This window comes from Larimichthys crocea, chromosome III, assembly GCF_000972845.2.
Source record: "Larimichthys crocea isolate SSNF chromosome III, L_crocea_2.0, whole genome shotgun sequence".
NCBI lineage: Eukaryota > Metazoa > Chordata > Actinopteri > Sciaenidae > Larimichthys > Larimichthys crocea.
The window spans coordinates 11,537,866-11,560,369 of NC_040013.1; the positions used below are offsets into that span (position 1 = coordinate 11,537,866).

General features: G+C 40.2%; 1 protein-coding gene across 1 annotated transcript; it reads left to right on the plus strand.

Moving 5' to 3' along the window:
* Positions 1 to 2,585: 2,585 nt before the first annotated feature.
* Positions 2,586 to 22,491, plus strand: sptlc3 (serine palmitoyltransferase, long chain base subunit 3). Its single transcript, XM_010729886.3, has 12 exons — positions 2,586 to 2,837; positions 4,750 to 4,941; positions 6,060 to 6,214; positions 7,210 to 7,358; positions 10,731 to 10,855; positions 12,150 to 12,243; positions 14,251 to 14,356; positions 15,570 to 15,789; positions 17,944 to 18,070; positions 19,929 to 20,064; positions 21,530 to 21,659; positions 21,773 to 22,491. The coding sequence occupies exons 1-12, from the start codon at positions 2,748 to 2,750 to the stop codon at positions 21,884 to 21,886; spliced, it is 1,638 nt and encodes a 545-aa protein (XP_010728188.2). The 5' UTR covers positions 2,586 to 2,747; the 3' UTR covers positions 21,887 to 22,491.
* The last annotated feature ends 13 nt before the right edge of the window (positions 22,492 to 22,504 follow it).

Below are 22,504 nucleotides of genomic sequence, written 5' to 3' on the forward strand. Positions count from 1 at the left end.
AAAGAGTCTTTACATGACATTCACATGAAAGCAGTGTAGATGGAGACATCCCACTGGACGCTCCAGGCAGCATATTCCCTATATACACCGTTTAACCATTCATTTGTATTCAAGATAAGAAATGTCTTTAATGGAGGCTTCAAAAAAATGTTACCCAACACATCCTTGAAAAGAAAGGTGCATTTAATAGTCTTAAATGCAGAGGAGAGCAGCCAGGGTGAGAAATACGAGGATCAATCCTGTTAGGAAATTAAAACGTCAATCAATATCAAACAGGAAGCAAAGAAATAAAGTCCAATTCTGAGTCGCACTGCAAAACATGAAGGATGCTTGCTGAAGTGTAAAATGGAGAATTTCCCTGCGGGGCCTAATTTTGTGATCCTCCTTAAAGATTGATCAAGTTTAGTTAAACTCACAGTGACAGTACGGTTAACCACAAGATGAAATATGACAAAAAGGTCAGTGCTGGAAACTTCAAATTGAAAAACATAATTGCCTAAATGTGCAAACTGAATAGAAGAACACACACATTTGTGAAGTCAAAATGAACAGTGCTATTCAGATTGACATAGCTAATGAAGCCTGACAGATGTAGGTTACATCTGGTCCCACTGGTAGAAAGCAATCCTGTAGTGAAGGCAGGGAGGCACCAGCCGCTGTGACGGCTCCATTCAAGACGCCAAGCTGAGCTAAGAGGCGAGAGCTGTGGATACCTTTAATTTACTAAGTCTGCGGTATGCTCCCATCCATTCAATTATACTCTCCGTAACAGTTGGATGCAGGCTGACTAATCCGGATTCACAATATGTCATTTTCTCTCCGCTTCACCCAAACTTCAGTACCCATGATCTCTCAGCCCTCCTCCGTCAGCCTTCCTAGTTTACCCTTATGCAAATGTCAGCCCATGTTCCCCCCTCCCTGACAAAGGTCTGGAGTTATTAGACAACAACCCTCATCAGTTAGTGTGAAGTGAGGGCAGCTCTGAAGTGATAGCGGATGTCACATGTCATACCACAGGGCCTCAGTGTTTTAACTAAAAACATCACACAATGAATTCAAAGAGGATCTGGTTTTAGCTGCTCTGCAATTCAAATGAAGACTTTACAACTCTAAACATGTGTCAAAGAGAATACAGCGATAAAAGATTTTTGTTAAAATTACATGGGACTGGAGTTTCCAGGCAGGCTGTACAATGTCCCATATTGCAGTTCTTGAATCAAAACACTAGCCCAAGTGAAAGTTAGTAAGTAGAGAGTGTATAGCAGATGCTGTCATCCAAACATTTCCTAATCTCACAGCATAATGTTCAGACATGCACTTGCATTCCAAACTTCAAACTCCTCTTAACATCACCACCTGGACTAGATGCTTCTCATGCTTGTGTGCCCACTGAGAGACAAGCTCTCAATAACACCAACAGGTCATGTCAGTATGTTAAGAAAACCCCTCACTACACTTACTGTCACAGTACCCAATACCATGCATATTCTGATTTACTGCACGACCACAAACTAAGTCCACCACAAGACCACTGTGTAGGCGTTGACCTTTTACTAACAAACAATCTCTTTGTGTTTGCCCAGAAGGGAAACTATGAACAATGTAAGCAAACACCAAATTGTCAACAGCCTGCATACAGAAGTATTTTTACAAGGCTATTCGAGATTTGACCTATGCCAATAACAGTGTGTCTGATTTATGACACTTCAGTAAATCATCAACTAGAAAGCCTAACTGCAGTCAGTGCAAATTGTGGCACAATTTCCTGCTCTAAAACTGAAGCGTTGCTCTGCCAAAAAGACAATGCCACTGTAGCTAAAGGCGGTGTAACGTGTATCATTAGGCTGAGCTAGACTAATACATTACTGCTTCAAGCTGTAACCTGAAATGTAGTCAGTAACATATTATTATTATTCACTTTACCTTTAGGACATCAGTACAGCACAGTGAGCACGAGTTCAAGCCCCCATGTTAGTGCAAATCTGCTTTTAATTTGGTTAAGCTTTAGTTTAAATGAATTCATCTAAATTATGTAATATCAATGTCAGGGCTGTACTTTAAGCAAACAAACAAATACTCAGTATGCAGGAAACTGTCGCTGTGAGTTATATTTTATTATATATTCTTGATTTGTTAATATAGAATCATTTATTTGTACTGCTGTGGGTGCTGCAGTTGTACAGTAATGCTTCTTATTTTATAAACTCGTCGTGTTTTGTTTCTAATCTGCAAAGTAACACTTAACTAAAGCTCTCTGATAAATGCAGTGTAGGAAAGAGTACAATGTGATGTGCACTGCTATTAGTATTGTTACAGTAAATCAAAACACTCAAAACTCTACTTAAGGTAAGTCATTGAGTAAATGTACTTAGTTTGTTTCCACTAATGGAAAAGTAAGAGTGCCTTAACAAGACAAACGAGGAAATAAATGATATTCTAATAACTAAATATCTTCAAAGAAATACAGTATCTTAAAATCTAAATGAGGTAGTATGGTATGTGCTGTGAACTGAACTGAAGTTTCACTTTTAGATAAAGGAGAAGAGAGAGTTGGCACGTTGACATATCGAAACAGTGCATTAACTGACGTTTTGTTCACAGGCGATGTTCAAACACAGCAGCAAACCATGAGAGGCTGTGCTAGAGCAACAAGGAGGAAGTCACCTTTGTAAGTTCAGTAAAGTACCGCCGGCTATATTACCTGACCGTCAAACAGAGGAGACAGTCGCTGCTGTGCGCACAGGAACATGGCTAACGACAACCTGAAGCCACATTTGAACCAGAATGGACTAAAATGCGACGATACCAAGAAGAATGGCCATCACATCAAGACAGAGGTATGTCTGTCAGCGGCTGGATTTATTTACAAAAAAAAATATTTGTGAATCAAATCATTTACTGCATCTGCTTGAGAAAGTTCCCGAGAGAGGTATTTTTGCTACTTTCTTCCAGAGATAGTGCTGAATCTGTGCAAATAATGTTCTCATTAGGGATTTATCTTTACCTGAAAGCACCTCTGTGACGTAGGCAACCTTAGTATGCCATCCACCTCTTGAATATGAAGCTCATCAATGCCACACTTCCGCTGTCCTACCAAATATGCACTGCACGTCAAAGAAAAGTGTCATTGTGTTTGCTATCGTTTTTTTTGTTTTTTAGCCGCTCTTATGGTCCTTAAAGTTGTACCGACTGTCGTTTGCAAGAAAGCTTTTTTTAAAAATACATTGCAAACAGTGAATGTAAACACCGACCCCGCCCTGAAATTCTTCCTTTCTGCAATAGCAGGTTTTCTTTGACTGGACAGGTGAGAAAGGTGCAGCCACCCTGCTTTTGTTTCGCTGTAAATACTTTTCATTGACGAGTGGCACCTTAGTTATTTGTCTGTGAAAATAAAACACAAAGCCATTGTGTTCTTGCTGAACACATAACAGGTTATTTTGCATTATGCAATTTGGATATCAATAACCCGCATAGCTGTAATTAAATAACAAACCACTGGAGAAGAACTGCGTCACGTAAAGCGTAAACTGATATGTAGCTACATTTAACTAATAACTTAAGGAGGTATGGTCTCTTGAGGAGGTATTTGAATGCAAATCATAAACCCAACCAAATAGGTGTCCTTGTTAATTAATTAATTAATTAATTAATTAGCTACTTTGATTTTAGCAGCGTTAGCATCATGTCATTAGTTTTTTTTATGAAAGCAACACTTACCGCAACTTTCCACAAAACTTCTCAGTACAGATGGATAAAAACAAATATTATGTCGTCCACTGCACAAAAACATTTTAATCCGATATTCAAGCTGAGGCAGCGAAACCAAAACAACGAAATGGCAGCCGAAAGTGACCTGTCTCCTTCGTGGTGCATTAATGCTACCTCTATTTATTCATTCATATTTTTACATGTAAGTAACATGTTTCTTTCAGCTGCCATCGTTGGTTGAAGAAAGGGTAAGAAACAGAAGAGCCCTTTCTTTATTAAAATTAAAGATCAAAATGGTATTTATTATGTAGCACAAGAAATAGTTTTTGCTTAAGTTTGTCAGAAATTACTTTGAAAATTGTGGAAATACCTTTATAATGATGGTAAGTTATTGAATCAGGTCACATCAGGCTACCATCCATTCATTAGAAATCAGCTCTGTTGAACAGTTTATTTTGTAAATTCTTCCACAAATTGCATCATTTTAACTGCTGGCATGAGTTGTGCAACGGCTGCCAGTAATGTTCATCCTTTCAAAGAGCAAAATCTGTGTAACTCTGTGACTTAATCAGTAAAAATCTTTACATTTTCACATCTTAATTGTGTTCTGGTTTGTACTCTCTTTAAACTCATTCTTAAAATAACTTTATTACATTTAGAAAAAGTACAACATTTTAAGCACATATTGGCTGGACACCGCATATCAGTTAATACTGACTTATAAACACAAAATTAGCATATCCACAAAGTCACATTTACTGTAAATGATTTCATTGTTTCTACAACAATGTTAAATGACAATATTTTGCAGTTTTTATGTGGATTGTCTTCCAGTATGCCTTGGTTCAGTGTTGAATAATATGTGTTAGTGTCCTCTGTAAGTGCACCAGTAGGCCACTGCGTGACTCTTTTTTATTTAGGTTAATTAGGGTGTTAATTACAACCCTTCATTTGAAATCAAGTCTTTTTCATACAGACGATATTGTTCTCTCTTGTCTTGTCTGCAATGTAAGATGCTTATGTGGGGCTCTTGTTGTATAGAAAAATGGCCCCGGGAATGGTGTTGCCTCGAGGCAGCACAGACAGGAGTCCTTTGAACAGGCTCCCATCTATGTGGCTGTCATGACATACCTGGGCTTTGGCATTGTCACCCTGTTTGGCTACTTCAGAGATTTCCTCAGAGCTGTGGGCTTAGAGAAGTGTCACCTCGCTCAGGAAAGAGAGGAACAGAAGGTAGGTAAAACATGCAATCAGCACAAACATAGGCATATTTTAGGATTACACACATACTGTAGACATCCGCATGCACCCAGGCACTTGGAAAAGAGCAGCATGCATGCCTTGGGTGTCAACACATTTTGTTTCCCCCTAATTATTTCAATTTTTACTCTTAAGCTCTGTCTCTGCCTTCTTTCTTCATGTTCTTCTGCACTACATTGTTGCCATGGGTGAGGCAGGACACCACAGAGAATATCTGTTGAAGACCTAATTAAATCTCAGAGGATTCAAGTTCTTCCTTTGTTGCTGTGCTTTAGATTCCAGATAAGGCCTAAGCGCTGTCACATTAGAGCCATTGTTTTACCATAGATTTGATTTCTTTAATCCAAAAATCACAGTTAAGATAAATTGGGAGTAGTCAGTGGTTTGTTTTGGGGGGCTCGTATTACAAAAGCTATAACCATATAAAAACAAATGCCATGACCATGTTTTGTTGTTATCTTGGTAAGGCAGTATGTAGGGACAGCCTCCTCCCTGTGTTTATCATTTACAGTGTGACGTAAAGGAAAAAGAGCATTAGTGGATGAAGGCCCAAATACTCCTGGTAAATAGCATTGTCAGGGGACATAATATATATATATAATATATAATGAACATCTGTATGGTCTTAATAGGTTAAATCATCAAACACAAATCATGTACTATATAGAAGGGTACCTATTTACCTAGAAAAGTACATTAAGAAGACAGACAAGGCAATGTTTCTGGTCACAAAACTAAAGCATATCTGGAACAGTATATCTACTTTGAATGTCTTAACCTGACCTGATCTTGTTAGTACTGAAGACACTGAGTGCAAAAAGACACCTCTCGCTATGAAGAAAATGCAGAATCTTTTGTTTCTTAGAAAAATTACTAAGAAGTTGCTTTCATTCATCTCAACAACAGCAGTCTTTCTATAATGTTTAGTTGTGACATAGATTGTTTTGTTCTTGTACTTTTAGGACCGGCATGATCGGAATTTCAAGAAGTCACTTTTCTTTTTTGCTTCTGACTGTTCTCCACTCTCGCTCTGTGACATTCTGTTACTGGTTTACTGTGACGTTATTGAACATATTTCTATTTGTTCTCAGGATTTCATACCACTTTATCAAGATTTTGAGAACTTTTACACGCGAAACCTGTACATGAGGGTACGAGACAACTGGAACCGTCCCATATGCAGCATGCCGGGACCTGTCTTTGACCTAATGGAGAGGGTGTCTGATGACTATAACTGGACATTCAGGTACTGGAAACATACAGTCACAAATGAGACTCAAGACATATATAATGCTCAACTGAGGAATTTAAAAATGTTTTTTTGGTTTAAACCAGGCCATTAAGTATTTTTGAACACAATCATCTCTTTTGGGGCTGGAAACTATACAAGTCTTAAGTGACTAGATCAAGCTCCTCCTCTAGAAGCTAATGTGATAGAAACTGAAGCACATCAGTATGTGTCAACAGCAAGGATATGCCAGTCTTTATTTTTTTGGATACAGTTGAGATGCCTCTGTGCTACTCAGGGATATATATTCAGGGAATCTATTATGAATAGGAACATGAACAGAGCCACAGGGAGTGAATATGGCATGGTGAATCTGGAAAGAGTGGTAGGCGTGGATTACAGGTTCAGTGTGACTGAAAAATGTAGAAATGGGGCAGTCAGCTTGTCTTTTGTGGTGACATGTACTGAATGGGTAAACATGCAGATGGGTTTTGTAGTGGTGTGCAGGTTTAAATGAGCAGTGAGAGGAAGTAGGTCATTTGATGAAACAGACCACTTCTCTTAAAACACACGGATACTGATGTACAGTGAGGCTTCACACTCTGAATTTGCGTGATGTTTAACTCAACTTGTGCTATTGTTAGAAATTCACTCACACATTGCATCTTATCTCAGTTTATTCTGAATGGAGTTGCATGTGTACTTGCATATTATGGGACAGCATGATTTCTTAAATCTGGCTATAATGAGCTCTGAATATTTCATTTTCTACTTAACAGGAATAACAAGTGGTGTTTACACACGTAGTCACTGCTGTTTACCTTAAATTGGCATTTTTATAATTGCCTCTCATGAACAGGACTCCACTGGTGAAAAAACAAGTTTATGTTTAACAATTATTTTTAATTGAATGTTGATTACTTTTTATAATATGTAATTAATTCTCTGAGTGTGTGCATGTGTAGAAACAAAATAGAGAGGCTAAGTGATTCCTAATGTTTACACGCTCACAGGTTAACCGGGAGGACCATACACAATGCTATCAACATGGGCTCCTACAACTACCTCGGTTTTGCTGAGAACAAGGCTGATTTCCTGAAAACTGTAGCAGACAAAGCACAGCAGTATGGGGTTGGGGTTTGCAGCACAAGGCAGGAAATAGGTAAGTTTGTGGTTAATGTGCAGTTGGGTGTACAGATAAAATATTATTGTGTGGCATTTGTCCTCTTAAGTTGTTTTGGAAAGGGGCATTTATTCTGACAGTGCTCCAAATTTCTTACATGTGCAGTTGGTTTAAAAGTCTCTGGCAGACACTGATGACACTGAATAGGTTTAGTATCAAACTGGAAATAAAACTCCATCTCCCTCATCACATATGCCGTCATTTATTATCTTTCTCATGAATTATACTGCCCGCGTGTTTAATTATCTTTCACTAGCTGCAATGTTATATGAATTATTCACCCTTTGTTGAATTATGTACCGTTTGGGCATACGCTGAGATCATTACATATGGGTTCACACTGAGGAGTTGGGGGAAATTATATTATAGTGTAATGTAACATTATGAAACACCCTGGACATTAGGCATGATGCAAAAGGAATATATGTGATGGAAGTGTTAGAAAAGAAAGGATCAGACAGTGAGATCTGTAGCTTCACATGAATTTTAAATGGTGTTTTATGCTCTGAACTTCAACCCAGCTTCTGATGGTGTTTAAGTGGCTGCGTGCACCAAGATCACATGTTCTGGCATAGCATCTTTATGGCTGTTATATCTGATGGTTGGCCATCATCTGTGAACAGGTCAGACTAAGTTTATTTAAGAAAAGAAGTTTCTTTTCTCTGTGTGACTGTTGTTATTATGACACCCCTGTGATGTGTATCTACTGAGAGCAAGCTAACATGAGGGAGGGTTGAGTCACTGCGTAGTGTTGCATGATATCAGCGGTTTGACAAGAACAGAGAAAACCAGAGGAATTAAATGGCATGTGATCATTAGTTATAAGTATTGTCAGACTGGAAGTATGAGACCCTCCCCACACACACAAACCAATGCACTCCTCGCACCATCCATTATTCATTTATGTGATTTATTTATATGTTTATTTCTCTTTCAAAATGGGACTGTTTTTCCCTGGGTTTGTAATCTGTGTTTCAGATTGCTCACCAAGAGCCTAAAAGAATAACAAGCATTTCCCCCATGAGACCTTATTAAGCATCAATTATTAAAGAGCCCAGTATCTCTGTAATAGCAGTAGTGACGCTACCATCACCATTGTTTCAGTTCAGATGCAGCGATTTGTACTGGTGACGCACAGAAAACCTTCAAAATTTAATTTTTTCTCCTTCTTCCTTGTCTGTGCCTCTGACATCCACTTAAGATTTAAGTTTCTTTTTCAGATGTTTCATCTAATTTCTCCTTCTACATGATCTGATCTGAAATATATTTAGAAATAGCAGTTCAATAATAGCCTATGTTCAGCTCAGTCAAGTTGAGTCAGTTGGATGCAAGTGCACAGAGAGAGCAGTTTTGTTTTTTTTGTGTGTTTTTTTTTTATTTAATCGGTATGTGGATGTAGATACAAAGTGCACTCAGCACACCCTGTAAATAAACACACATGTCCAACATTTATGGATTCGTATTAATGAATAGCTCACTGTTCCCACCTTTTCTGTAATCATTAACATACAGCAAATTAGATAATGATGTCACTCAAATGAATGACAAATGACCAAGAAATACGTGCACCCACCAAGCATGTAGTATTATGCATTTTGCCATATTGTATACATGTACAAATTTTATGTAATATTGCATTTAGCATGTTTACATGTTAAAAGTAAGATGTGAATGCTGTACGTGTCTGTTGAGACTCCAGTTGATGGAGTTGATAGAAATGATTAACTCTTCCAAGGGTGTTTCTTTCTTGTCTTGTCTTGTTGGAAAGACTCCGTCACAGGTTGACAGTGAAAGATACGGATTCAGCTTGGGGATTTGCAAGCACAATCTTTATTGTCCCTCCACAATAATACTTTCCAACCTTGGGACTAGTAACAGAGTCATTTTGGTCAACAAGCTTTGACAGAAAGGTGACTTTAATAATTCAGGGGAAAGGTGTCCAAGCTTTATGAGATGCATATGGCAGAGTAGGTAACATTTAAGCTAAGCAAAGTGAGTGCGATCGATTAAAGACTCTGCTCTCTTTTACCTGAGAAGTATCCAGACCCAGAGCAGCATTATGAGGTTAGCATATCAATAAGGAGATAGGGCCTCTCCATGAGGCCATGGTTAAGTAAAATGTTCTATATAGAGAGCAAATGCCGATGCAGTCTGATCAAAAAAGCTGAACATGCCAGCAGTGAGTGTGAGCCTGAGTGGTTGAGGAAATGTATGAATCGATTTGACTTAGCGCAAGGCCTGATGGAAGGCACTGCATGGGAATCATCATAAAGACAGAGCTGCTTCACTGCATTATGGTTTTATACAGATCAGTCGATACCCATTTTCCAGTGCTTCCTGAAACATTCAGTCTGTTTGAACTTTTTAATGCCTGTTCTCGGTGGTTACTGATTGTTATTGATCGTGACTATGATGATTAGTATCCCACGTGTATGAAACTAAAGCACCGTTTTCTCATGAGGATTGCCTACTGACAACATCCTAAAACCAGTCTTCATTTTCATTTACGCTGCTGATCATGACTGAATTAATGTATGTTTTCATATTGTACATTTTCAAAAGGCAGATGTCTGTTTACTGAGAGTTTACAGTATTTCTGTTGTGATGTTACAGTAACCATCTCTAAAATATTGACAATGAATGGGATTACATATTATATTATTTAAACAGTCATCGGCAGCTATTAGTTGCATCACTAATGAGTTGGAAGTAGTTTTAGAAACTCAAGTAAATGTAGTGTGTGCAATAAATGTATTGAACACATACATTATAGTATATTTCTCCCATATGTAACATTGCCCTGAGCTAGCAGAAATAAAATCCAGTATATACTATGAACCTTTCTTTGCGTACCTCTCTCCCTGTAGCTCACAATTATAACACTAATTCTTTTTATATATCAGCTGACCACAAGGGCAGTCCTGAAAGCACCCCAGAGACACCAAATATTTCCACTTTTATTGCACAAAATAGAGAAACACCATGTCAGGTGACAGATCAATTTTCTAAATGAATTCTGGTCCCCACCTGTCACATTAGGTTATAACCAATTGCCCCAGACCCAAAATGTGCTGCAGAGCCATTTTAGACCTTGCAGGACAGGCCTTGATATTACCTGGGATGAAAAGGGGGTAGTTGAATTAAATTACAAATTGACCACTTCTTGAATCTTTATAAATCTCTTCAAAGCCCTAGAGAGTGAGATGACACATGGGTTGCATTTTATTTGTCTCTGTCAAAACATGTGATTGATGATGTGACCAGAAAAGCCACAGACTAAAGGACTGCCAGACAAACGTGTAGGTCCAGTGATCTTCTCATTGTTCTCCTTCTGTGATATCTGTCTTTTAGGTAACCTAAGCATCCATGAAGAGCTGGAGCAACTTGTGGCTGATTTCGTTGGAGCAGAGTCCGCCATGACTTTTGGGATGGGTTTCGCCACCAACTCAATGAACATTCCAGCAATTGTTGGCAAGGTTTGTGATTTTATACGTGGAATGCCACACACTATGAAAAGGAAATCCTACTTTGTATGGGTGTAATTTTCACAATGCAGAAGAAATTAATCTAATTAGTCCTAGCTTTTGTTCCTTTCTTGCATATGGCCTAAATGAATGAATAACAGTCAACTAAACTCAGCGGTGAACAACTCTCGACCCACCCCCCATTAATTAAAATCATAATTAAAATTACAGTAGCCGGGAAGACGAGGCTGTGGGCATAGCTGCTTTCAGACACATAGACAAGGACAGGCAGGTTTTGTTAAGAGCAGCACTCAAGGGTATGATTACCCATACCCCAGCCTGTCGGCACACCAGCCTGGCTCACACGGACAGCCATGGGTTACCAGGAGCAACACGCAGCATGAATATCTGTGATTGGACTGGACAGGAGGAACAGGAGGGTTGACTGTTTAAGTGATGAGGACGGGGTCGTTTATACAGACCAAGAGGTGCAGCAGTCCCTTAGGCTAAAGCCCCCACAGCCACCCTGCAGGGGCTGGGGGTCAACCCACACTGCCAACTCTATCCTACAGGGACAGGCTGTGCCAGGACAGGCCTTGCTGTGCATGCAGAGCTACATTAGAGTGACAGCTGCTGGTAGACCAGTGACCAGGCCAGCTGGACCCCAGGCCAATCCGAGGGTATCTGTCACTGAGACCGTGTCAACATACCCTCTACAAGAGTTCATTCAAACTAATGCAGTCAAATGCTTAGAGCTTCAGTGTTAAATATGCTAATGTACTGGGGAAAATTTTGTGGAACAGCTGAATTAATTTGCATGCTGATTTGTATGGAATATGTCTTACCATACTCTCCATTATGAAAATTGCGAGGTGTCTATTGGTGGAAACCTCATTTGACATGAAAGAGGTGAAAAATTACTAACACGTGCAGCATGTCCAACTATTATCATACACAGAGGACCTAGACAGACCATGACGGAGGCATGGATGAGGATAGGGCAAGAAGAGCTGCATGAGACATGTAACTGACCACGTGGATTCTTTTTACAGCAACAATTATGAGACAGTACATTCTCCAGGGAGACATTACAAAGCAACATATATGTTGTATGGTTTCACTTATGATAATGTAATTTCTTCCTTTCCCAAGGGAAGTTTAGACCACTCAATCCAAAACACCATCATATACTATCAAACTTCTAATTAATAATCAAATACTGCAGTTCACAGAACTGCAGGAACATGTGAATCAGCTATTACATTGAAAATGAAATTTGAAGTTGTTTTTCTCTGCTGGTTTCCAGGGTTGTTTGATACTGAGCGATGAGCTCAATCACACATCTCTCATCTTAGGGGCCAGACTGTCAGGAGCGACTATCCGGGTGTTCAAACATAACAGTAAGTCCAGTAGCTCTTTCAATTGGTTCTCCTGCCAACGCAGTACACAGCTCTGTTTAAGTTCAAAGAAATGGAATCTGTGTTGTTTTCAGTTTGCCAGCATCTTTGGTGCTTAATGTTCATTTTGCCTGCCAGTCAAAGATTTTTATAGCACTGTGGTGTATTTTGCCATAGATTATCTGTTGAAGTTTGAATTCCTGTTTGTTCAGATGCTGCTGCTTTATCCAGTTTTCTTGTATTCATTCCAAACAGTTGCTGCTGTGAGCAGCACATAACTTTCAGTGCGGTACAGGATTTGCCTTTGGAAAGACCTACTTAACATTCTGTGTTTAGAGCAGCAAATGTAAAAGCTTTAATGAAATGGGTTCAGTTTACAGTCACAACTGTGTTTTATCAATCAGCGGCAGTGCTGTGAAAGTGAAATTTATTTAGATGAAAATGTCATCTTACTAAAGCTGCCTGTTCTCTATTATATTGTCAAATTACATATTGTCAGTGGATGATAAGGGAGAATTATTAAGCATGAATGATACAACTTTCATTGTGCTTGCATTGGAAACATCCAGTGCTCTTTCGGGAGACAGGACAAATGAGCCAATCCTCTGGCAGCAAATATGTCTTGACAGGTACAAGCAGAGTCAGTTAGGGGTCCTCCAAGCAGATCCCAGAGACCTGTCTAAAGGCTAAGAGCCCTCAGGCACCTGAGTAGCTGACCCCTCCCTGTCTCCCTGGCTTCTGTACTTCCAGCACCAGCCACTCTTTTACTAGTACAAAGCCAATATTTACTGAGGGTTCTATCAATAAATGCAAACAGTTACGTAAAGGAATAATATTCACTGGTGTAATCTCTGTGTAAAATGTCTGAGAGCCCTTATTTATTGTTAATGGTATTTAAAATGTTTGTGTAGTGTATCTGTAACAGAGGTTGAGTTTCATACAGGAAACAAGATGGACTTGTTTGCCCAGTCTAGCACTGTCAGGCTTGTATGTTTGAAATACAGTAGTCACAGACAAAAGACACTCATTTGTGTTATTCTTTCAAATAATGAAAAGTGTTTATTCAAAGGGTAATCTAGTAGCATTTTGTCCTCCGAAGGGTGGTGTAAATACTATAAAATGTTATGGATATTCACTGTGCGCCTGTTGAGGCAAACTACCATCCACACAGTATCCCATATCTCATATCTTGATCTTAACCGTTCTTGTCTGTGCACACAGCAAGCCACTGTGGATTTCTCCTTCACTGTCTGCATTTCTCAGTCTTGATATTGGTAACATTAGGTGTACACTTCTCTGTTGAGCTTCAGGAAGTGATTTTATCACAGGAGCATCTGCCAGCTCTGTATTTGTGCTGAGGCAGCGATATCGATCATCTATGACAGATTGTTAGCTATGACAGGTTTACTCCCCGCTCAGCTGGAAATTGGTTGGATTGCAGACTTACTTTGAATAATGCTTTTTATTAACTGCAGCTATTCAATAGTGCCATCTGCTGGTGTGCACCAGAGGATTACATTCCGGTAGTGTCACCAATACCTGTTAAGAATTCTAAATGCCGCTGGGAAATTACTTTGCTGAAGCCAAAATTCATGATTTTCAGCAACCTGCACTGAACAGGCCTTTGGCCAAACCCATATTTAGCTCAGTGAGTCGCAGGTGTTCATTAACATCATACTGAAGATGTATTTCCTGTGTGTAGTTTGTACAAGGTGTTTCTGGCAGATAAAGTAGTGCCTTGTGTACTCTGGGAACCACCCTGCCGTGTGGAAAATATGACTGTACTTACTGTTGTTTGCTTTTAATTGGTGTTAGTTGCAAGTTATGTTTTTAGCATTGCGACACCCTATATAGATAACCTGCTTTAGTTACTGCTACTATTATTGCAAACATTTTTGTTTTGTTAAGTTCTTTGTTTTTCTCATTAATAAGGTTCAGATTTAGATTAGATTATTGAGTTCTTGTCTGCTTTTTCACTCTATTTCCCTCTTTCACTCTCCTGTGTGTCAGACATGCAAAGTCTGGAAAAGATGCTCAGAGAGGCGGTTTGCTCAGGGCAGCCACGGACCCACAGGCCCTGGAGGAAGATCCTCATCATGGTGGAAGGCATCTATAGGTCAGCAATCATTATACAACACACACACACATTGGTGGTCTCTCACAGGTACATATCGGGTCAGTTGTACTATTAATCTTGTAAGTACGGGCTTCCAGGTAGGTAGAATTCCTAGCAGTTTCTGTAATAGTCTCTTTTTCAATTGCTTGCCTCTCCACCCTTGAATAATAGATAGTGTGTTTGTGTGTGTGTGTGTGTCTGTATGGTTTGGTGCTGTTTGATTACTGTAGAGAGGAGAAAGGTATTGTGTGTCTCTCCCGGCAGTGAGCTATCCTGAGTCTTAGTGACCCTCTCCATCTGCTCATTAGCTCCAAATCAAGGCCAAATGGAGCCACAGAGATTGACTTGGCTACACCCCCAGCACCAACTGTTTATCACGGCCATTTTCTTTTCTCCTTTCTTCCCTCTTCCTGCCCTCAAATCGCACCCTACATATGTCAGTACTTCTGAACTAAAACACGGTGTATTCATTGTGCTTTTAGTCAGCATGTTATTTTTTCCCTAACACGTTTATTCACAGTCAGTCCGCTGTGAGGTTTACTTTGTTGTTTTATGACAATCCTTTTATCAAATGAAGAGGGAAGCCATGAACATGGCCATCAGTTGGTATTAATTAACTATTAGTTCCACAACAATGCTGGTAATTTGAGAGACAGCTTAATTACACATCATTGGACTTCCTTTATCAGGCAATAATGTCTAATGTTAGGCTCAGACTTTAAAGAAGTACCGCCTCCCTGTAACATCAAAAGGCTCGGATAAAGAGTAAGCAAGCTTTAGCCTTATCCTGGGCCAGCCTTTGATGTCCGCATCGGTCCTGGTGAAGTCCTGTCTTATGTCATTTGGGCTGCAGACGTTGTCAGCCATAGCAAGGATAGCAGGTCTGGGATTGCTCTATTCCCCAGCCATATACTCACTCATGCTGTCTATTTGTAGCCTTAAAAGGTTCACATCGGAGGGGAGGAAGAGATGGGAGAGAGGTGGGAGTAAAGTGAAAGAGGCCAGCAGGAAGATTCTTGAAAGATTGGGGCATGTCAAAATATGTAATATGCATTTACAGATGTACATATGCTCTGTAGCAGATAAACTGAGGCCAGGGTCAGATTCTTTTACCTTTCAACTTAATCGCTTTAAGAGTTTGGTTTATAAGTGATGAAATGTGTGTGACCTTTTGTAACTCTATCCTTTGTTTGTGTGATTCTCTTGTCATTAGCATGGAAGGCTCTGTGGTGCGACTTCCTGAGATCATTGCTCTGAAGAAGAAGTATAAAGCGTATCTGTACCTGGATGAGGCGCACAGTATCGGAGCCGTGGGGCCAACAGGGAGGGGCGTGACCGAGCTGTTTGATGTGAACCCAGCTGATGTGGATGTGATGATGGGTACATTCACCAAGAGCTTCGGAGCTGCTGGAGGCTATATCGCAGGGAAAAAGGTTACTGTGGATCTTTTCTGTTTCAGCTTTCTCTGCTATCATTTGCAGTTAAATAAATAAATATATTTATATCATAGATTTGTCATTACAAATGTATCTGAAATTCTTAGACAGAATTTCACTCTGCACTCACGTATTTATTATAAAGTTAGGCCTGCTCAGAACAAGAAAGTTTTCCAATTTTATAAGATAGTTGGCAGTGAAAAGCAAGGAGTGCTTTACACAAAACAAGACATCTATTACACCTGTAATAGAATGGACTGAAAAACATTGCAGTAGACCTGTTGTTTCTCTGGTCAGGCAGAAACTGGTTTTGTTGCTATACAGAAATAATCCTAATAGACCCAAACAGTGTCAAGATACATTTGAGGAAATATGTAGGTGGGATTAATCACACTGAATCTATTCCAACAGCCTCGGGTATGTTGCCATTCTTAGAAAATCAAATAACTGAGCTGACTTTCTGTTACTTTCCTGACACTGTTTAAACAACCTGGCAACTGTTGTCCGTGTAACAATGTTAACCCATTAAAACACATTGTTCAAAGTATTTTCAAGTACTATTTTACACAGGCCTGTTTTTTAAGATGTATGGGACTCAATCATACACGTTTCATTACACCCCACCTCCCTCGTAGCTCTCATGTGTCCAACAAATGTTCCCCAGGCTGTGACTCCGGGCCTTTGTAATTCTTTTTAACTCCATTAAAAAGTACACTTTAGTACATAACCACACCGCTTTTGTAGGAGTTGATTAGAAAGCAACAGAGGAAACGGCCATGTTGCTTGAATTAGGTATTCAGAGAGGGACCCTTCCTGCCGTTGCCTTATGTTGGCTCAGCCCTGCTATGCCATAATAAGAAGGTAAAGCTGGCAAAGAGCCAGCCCCTTCTTGTGGCAGGCGTCGGAACTGCGCTCTAGATTTAACAGGATGACTTTTAACAAGCATGATGATGTTTGAAGTATGAACACTCTGCTGGCTTTGACAGCTGGCTGTAGTAAACTCCTGAAAGAAACAGGCAGGAAAAGAGAGAGAAAGCCTTTAGATTTGACGTATTTGTTGTTGTGGTGAAATCCCCCCCCAAATCCTACATTAAGTGGATTCGGGTCGACCGACAAAAGACTCCACAGATGTGTTCTGGAAAGCACTCATGTTATAGCTATTTTATGAGAGTACCAAAAATAAATACCCCAGTAAATACACTCCAAGCTCTTTCTAATTTACTTTAACCTTGCATGAAAGAGGCTTTATTCATTAACATACTCAAAACCTGGATGGCACTGAAATTTGGTTAAATAAATACATCCTTAGCAGAATCAAGCATGTACAAGTGCATGTGCTCTTTCTGTCACCACTCCTACTCTGTGGCATTGTGGACATGTATGACCACATCGGTATTGCGGCCACCGCGCGGCTGAGGAAACACTCTGAGCTGTCAGGCCACGCCGCAGACGTGAGATGGATTTCGGACATGTTCTCTTAACTGGTTTATCTTGGTCGCACCAAAATCCTGCGGGGCCCTAAAGCAGTGAAAATCCCCCGCCTTAAACAAAAACAGATGTCAGGTTGTTTCAAGGTTCTTATCCCCCGTTTGAGCATTTCCCCTAAAATCCCTTCCACTCATGTGAGGAAGCCACAGCCGCCGCCCTGTTAGGACAGATGGCGGTGAGTGGAAATGGTGGCCAGACAGCATCTCCGGCTATGTGTCATCACCCCGTACCCGCTGGCCACCAAGCAGCAGCCCATCACAGCTCCAGGCCTGCTCACAACCTCAGACCACTTACACACACGTGCTCTAGGGACCCATGACTGAATCAATTTCCTGAAATCCTGCTCTTCTTCTGACAGCCACCAGCAGAATTAATCTCCCGCTGACATTTAGGAATAATTAGCACGGCGGTCCTCATTCTGGCTAATTTCTGTGTTGGTTCTTTCTGAGATTAAGCTCTGGCTCTCACAGAGCGTAGAGTAGAAAAGGGTCCACAGTTAGTGCCAAGGTAGTTACAATGACTTAAGGTATTTTAATTGATTCTCAGGTGTTGTCTATATGTGAGCTCTCTCTAGTGGTGAGAAAACAAAAGTGCAGGGCCACAGTTCATACAGTAAACATACTGTTTAGTGTCGCTGCTGATTATCTGTGTCCTATATTGCAGGAGCTGGTGGATTACCTGCGTAGCCATTCTCACAGTGCAGTATATGCATCGGCCATGTCCCCTCCTGTCACTGAGCAGATCATACGCGCCATGAAGTGCATCATGGGAAAAGACGGAACCACAGAGGGTGAGTGTCTAAGCTCACCGTGGCTCCTTCTAGTGAACGTCACCCTTAATCTCAGTCGTAATATCCACATACGTCAAACCTAATGTTCTTTACCCAGATAAATATTATCTCTGGCTAATAAAATTTTTTACACCTTTTATATATTTTTTTATGGAAACAATAGCAAACCAAATCCAGAGGACAGTACCAATGTTAGCGTTAAGAGTAAGTCCAGACCTGCAGGGAAAGACAAACAGCTGCTTGGTCAGAAAATGTGGTAGCAATTACAGGGGTCTGCAGTGGTGCAGTGGGGGGACGTTCAGTCCCGGAGCACACGTGACCCTTACGTGGAGGAAATCATTCTCATGTGTGTGTTGTGAGGAACGCTGTACCTCTGAAAAGTTTCTGCTTTAATGGCATCAGACACAAGGGCAGGGAAGTAGTCATTACAAGAGCAGTCGCAATGCTGCCAGAGCAATTCTCCTTGAGTTATTGTAGTTGTAGTTCTCATAGAAGTCGTGATAGAAGGAATATTAGTGGGAGCAGAGTCACTGCATGTTGTGCTGGAGGAGGTGGTTGTGGTACAATAAGTATATGGCAGGTTACACAGGATTTAAGGTGTGCACCATAAGGCAAACATGGTCGGCCTTGTAAACTGTGTGGCACACAAGAATGCACATGTCTGTCATAGATTGCTCAATCACTCCGAGGTTTAAAGCCTGGTGTCTTATGGTTGAGGTACATTGTAGTTTCACACAGAGATGAGTAAGTTTCTCGTCTGGCTCTGAACCAGACATACTTTGCATATGACGTAGCCCAGTGAAAAAGCTGTTGTGGAAAAATCAGTCTTGACCTGTCTTATAGAGGGGAGGGAACACAGCAAACAGTGCAGTCTTTCAAAACATCAGCTCTAATGCCATCGCGACACCAAAGAACAAACTGAAGCATCACACCCTGCATATATGCCTCACACGTTTTTATCCCTCTTTCTCTCAGTCTTTCTCGTCGATGTTGAATTTCGCACTTTAAAGCAAGCTAGTGGCAACAGCTGTGAAATAGGGAAAAAACTCTGACAGACAGCAACATGCACACATTCGCACCTACTCATATGATTTCTGTGTCTGGCAGCAGGTTTTTGACCTCCGTGCCCTCTATCTTAGGAGAGAGGAACAATTTACAAAATGGGGTCTGTGCTTTTTGGCAGATGCCTGAATGTTATGTTTTTTTTTGGTTTTTTCCCCTCTCTCTCACTCTGCTGAGATAAGGGGATTTAAAGTGCTCTCTTACATCTCCATGAAAGAACTGCCAATCTGTTCCCAGGTAATCAGAGGGAAACAGAGCTGTGTTCCAAGGCTGGACCATGCCAAACTCTGCTACAGCCATGGAGCACCAGGCTCCCCAGTGATTCACGTCATTTGGAAACACAGGGTTAGGAGGGCAGGCCGCCTCTGCAGCCTTTGATTTGTTTTCTAATACATCTATCTGAAATACAAGTAATACTTAAGTATTATTTGTATTCTGTTTCAGTCGTGGCTACGCTCCAATGGCAATCCGCAGTCACTCATTTTGTGCAAAATCCATCGTATCCAATTTGCAAACTCTCATTTTGGCAACATGCAAGCACATGTACCAAAACTGAACCATCTGCTGCTGCAGCTGAGTTGTAATCATGAGCAAGTTCATAGTGGAGGCTGGAATGGCCCAGATGGAGGCGCAGGACTCAGGATGAGATGGCATTGCAAAGAACTCACACTACATTAGCTACTACTGACAGGTGATGTCCCTCCCTGCAGGAGACAGTGGAAATATGAGGGGGGAAAAAGGAGTGAGTTGGTGCTTTACTCATGTACATCTGGTGGTGTCCTTGTTTTAATTGGAGGCATTAGACGGATCCGCCAACTGGCAAGGAATACCAGATACTTCAGGGCCAGACTGAAGGAGATGGGCTTCATCATCTACGGCAATGATGACTCACCTGTGGTTCCACTCCTGCTCTACATGCCAGGCAAAGTGGTGTAAGTACACTTAAACTTTCACCAAAAACACTATTCATTGTGCATAGACTAAATCTGAAACAGTAAATATTAACTTCACTACCCTTTGTTGTCAAAAGCAATTACAGGTCAGCTCCCAGTGTATCATCTCTAAGTGATTTGAATGGCTGCCACATTACACACTCCAAAGTTTCCATGAATCAGTAGTGTAGGCTGTGTATGTGTAGACAGGGTTTCTGTAACCACTTAAGAGGCAACATCAGGTATTGATTAGGTATAACCCAAGATTGTTTGAGCCACTCAGGTGTAATCAATTGGGTATAAAGTGTCTTTCAATGCCAGTCACCATTAATATCCATGAAGAGGCCAATCCTGTGCAGTAATCACCATAATCAGAAACTTCTATCATACTGAATACAGCCGCAGTAGTAGCTTCTGCTTTTACACTGGACACTAATGGTGGAAAAAAGTCTTATCCTTGAACATTATTTTGAAAACAGATTTTAGTGTTTAAGAAAATAATATATTTTTTGTCTTCTAGACAAAATTGCGAAAAGGAGAAAATTAATAAATGACAGACAGAGGATTAAAAACAACAAAACCACAATAAAAGGAAGAAAGAAAAACAATAAAAAAGGGGATGTTTGATATGAAAAAGATTCATTGATGCAGTGTCTCCATTTAATGACAATGAGTTTCAAAGTTTAGATTCAGTGTAGAGATGGCACACAAGTTTGTTGGCAGAACTACAAACAATAAACCTGAATTTCTTTGGTTTATGTGCCGTATGACTTAACCACAAAATATGTGAGTGTGTGTGCTGTGAGTTGTCCGAGTTTAGGAGAATTAGTCTGTGAGCTAATAACATTATAAAGGTTGCAGTCGTATAATTAGCTCCACTAAAGACAACCCTCTCCCAAGACAAGAGAATAGACTTTCTAAAACAATTACAATGTTAATCCAGTAACACAACTCATTATAATTGTTTAAATTAAAGTACTATAGCTAATCGACGATATATTAAATCTACTTCTGGCATCATTACTCTAGATCTACTCTAATATATAGTTGCTGCTATATATGCTCTTGAGAACTCATCATCTAGATATCATCATACAAAACTGTAAACATCTACTAAATCATTTTGGGAGCACATTTTAAGGTTTGAATTCTCCAAACTGTCCACTTAGCCACAAAATCAAGAGTTATTCACTGCCTCATTAAAATGAAAGGTCATCAGAGATATGCTGCTTCTAGCCCTTCAAAGTTGTTAAATTTATCGCGCTTTGCAGAAATTATCACATAATTAAGGATGTAGAGGGGCTGGAAGGAGCAAAGTTTCTCATGACTTTTAATGTGATGACGCACTGCGGCAAATGCTTCTTCATTCTGAGGTGGCTTGTGGGGTCACTGCAGATTCTGGTGAAAATGTGAGAAATGTGAGACTGCGAAGTGATGATTGTTTCTGTTTTTCGTTGATGACCAGGGCTTTCGCTCGAGAAATGCTTGAGAGGAAAATTGGCGTAGTGGTAGTCGGCTTTCCAGCCACGCCGATAACAGAGGCCCGAGCTCGCTTCTGTGTTTCTGCAGCACACACCAGAGCCATGCTGAACCAGGTAGACAAACCTACTAACATGAAATTCCTCTTTGAGGCATTCGAGGGTGTTTTTTTTCCCACCTGAATCAAACACATACACACATGTTCTGAGACTTTTCCTTTTGTCCTCAGGTGCTGCACCATCTAAATGAGGTGGGAGACCTTCTCTGTCTGAAGTTCTCACGGAAGAAATATTCCTCTCGGCCTGACCTCTCTGACGAGACAGACTTTGAGCTGGACAGCTGATATGACCCTTGACACCTTCATTTCACAGTGTCAAAACTAAGTCTAAGTGTCCATGCTGCAACAGACCCATAAATGCACAGAGTAGAGTAACACCCACATCTCACAGCAGAAGAGTGGCCAAATGTTTGACAGCTGCCACTTTTTATAAGTTTGTAAAACATTGATTTTACAACGCACTGAACTAAATACATTTATTTGTGACTACATACGTGAAATGAAACGCTGCGTTAGTCTTAATCTCAAGCACTGTGTAAAATATCTGTAATTATTTTAATTCGTTTTTTATATTGAGATCACATCCAGGTTTGAAGACAGTTTTTAAAATTTTCAATCAAAAGAGCCTTTTATACAGTTAGGTACAGTATATTTACATGTTTTTATGGACGCAATTTTTTTGCTTAATATCTGCACCATTTCTTAATGATGGTGGTAATTATTAGTGGGGAATGATGTACAGTCTCAAAGAATTTATATCCCTGACATGCAGTTAAAAATGTTATTTGTAGCTTAAAATGTTCCACTCTGCTGTACTGCTGCATTGTTAAGATTTTTCATTTTTTTTCAATAAAATGAAAAACACATGAAAACTTCCTGAGTGTGTTCAGGAGAAAGAAGGTT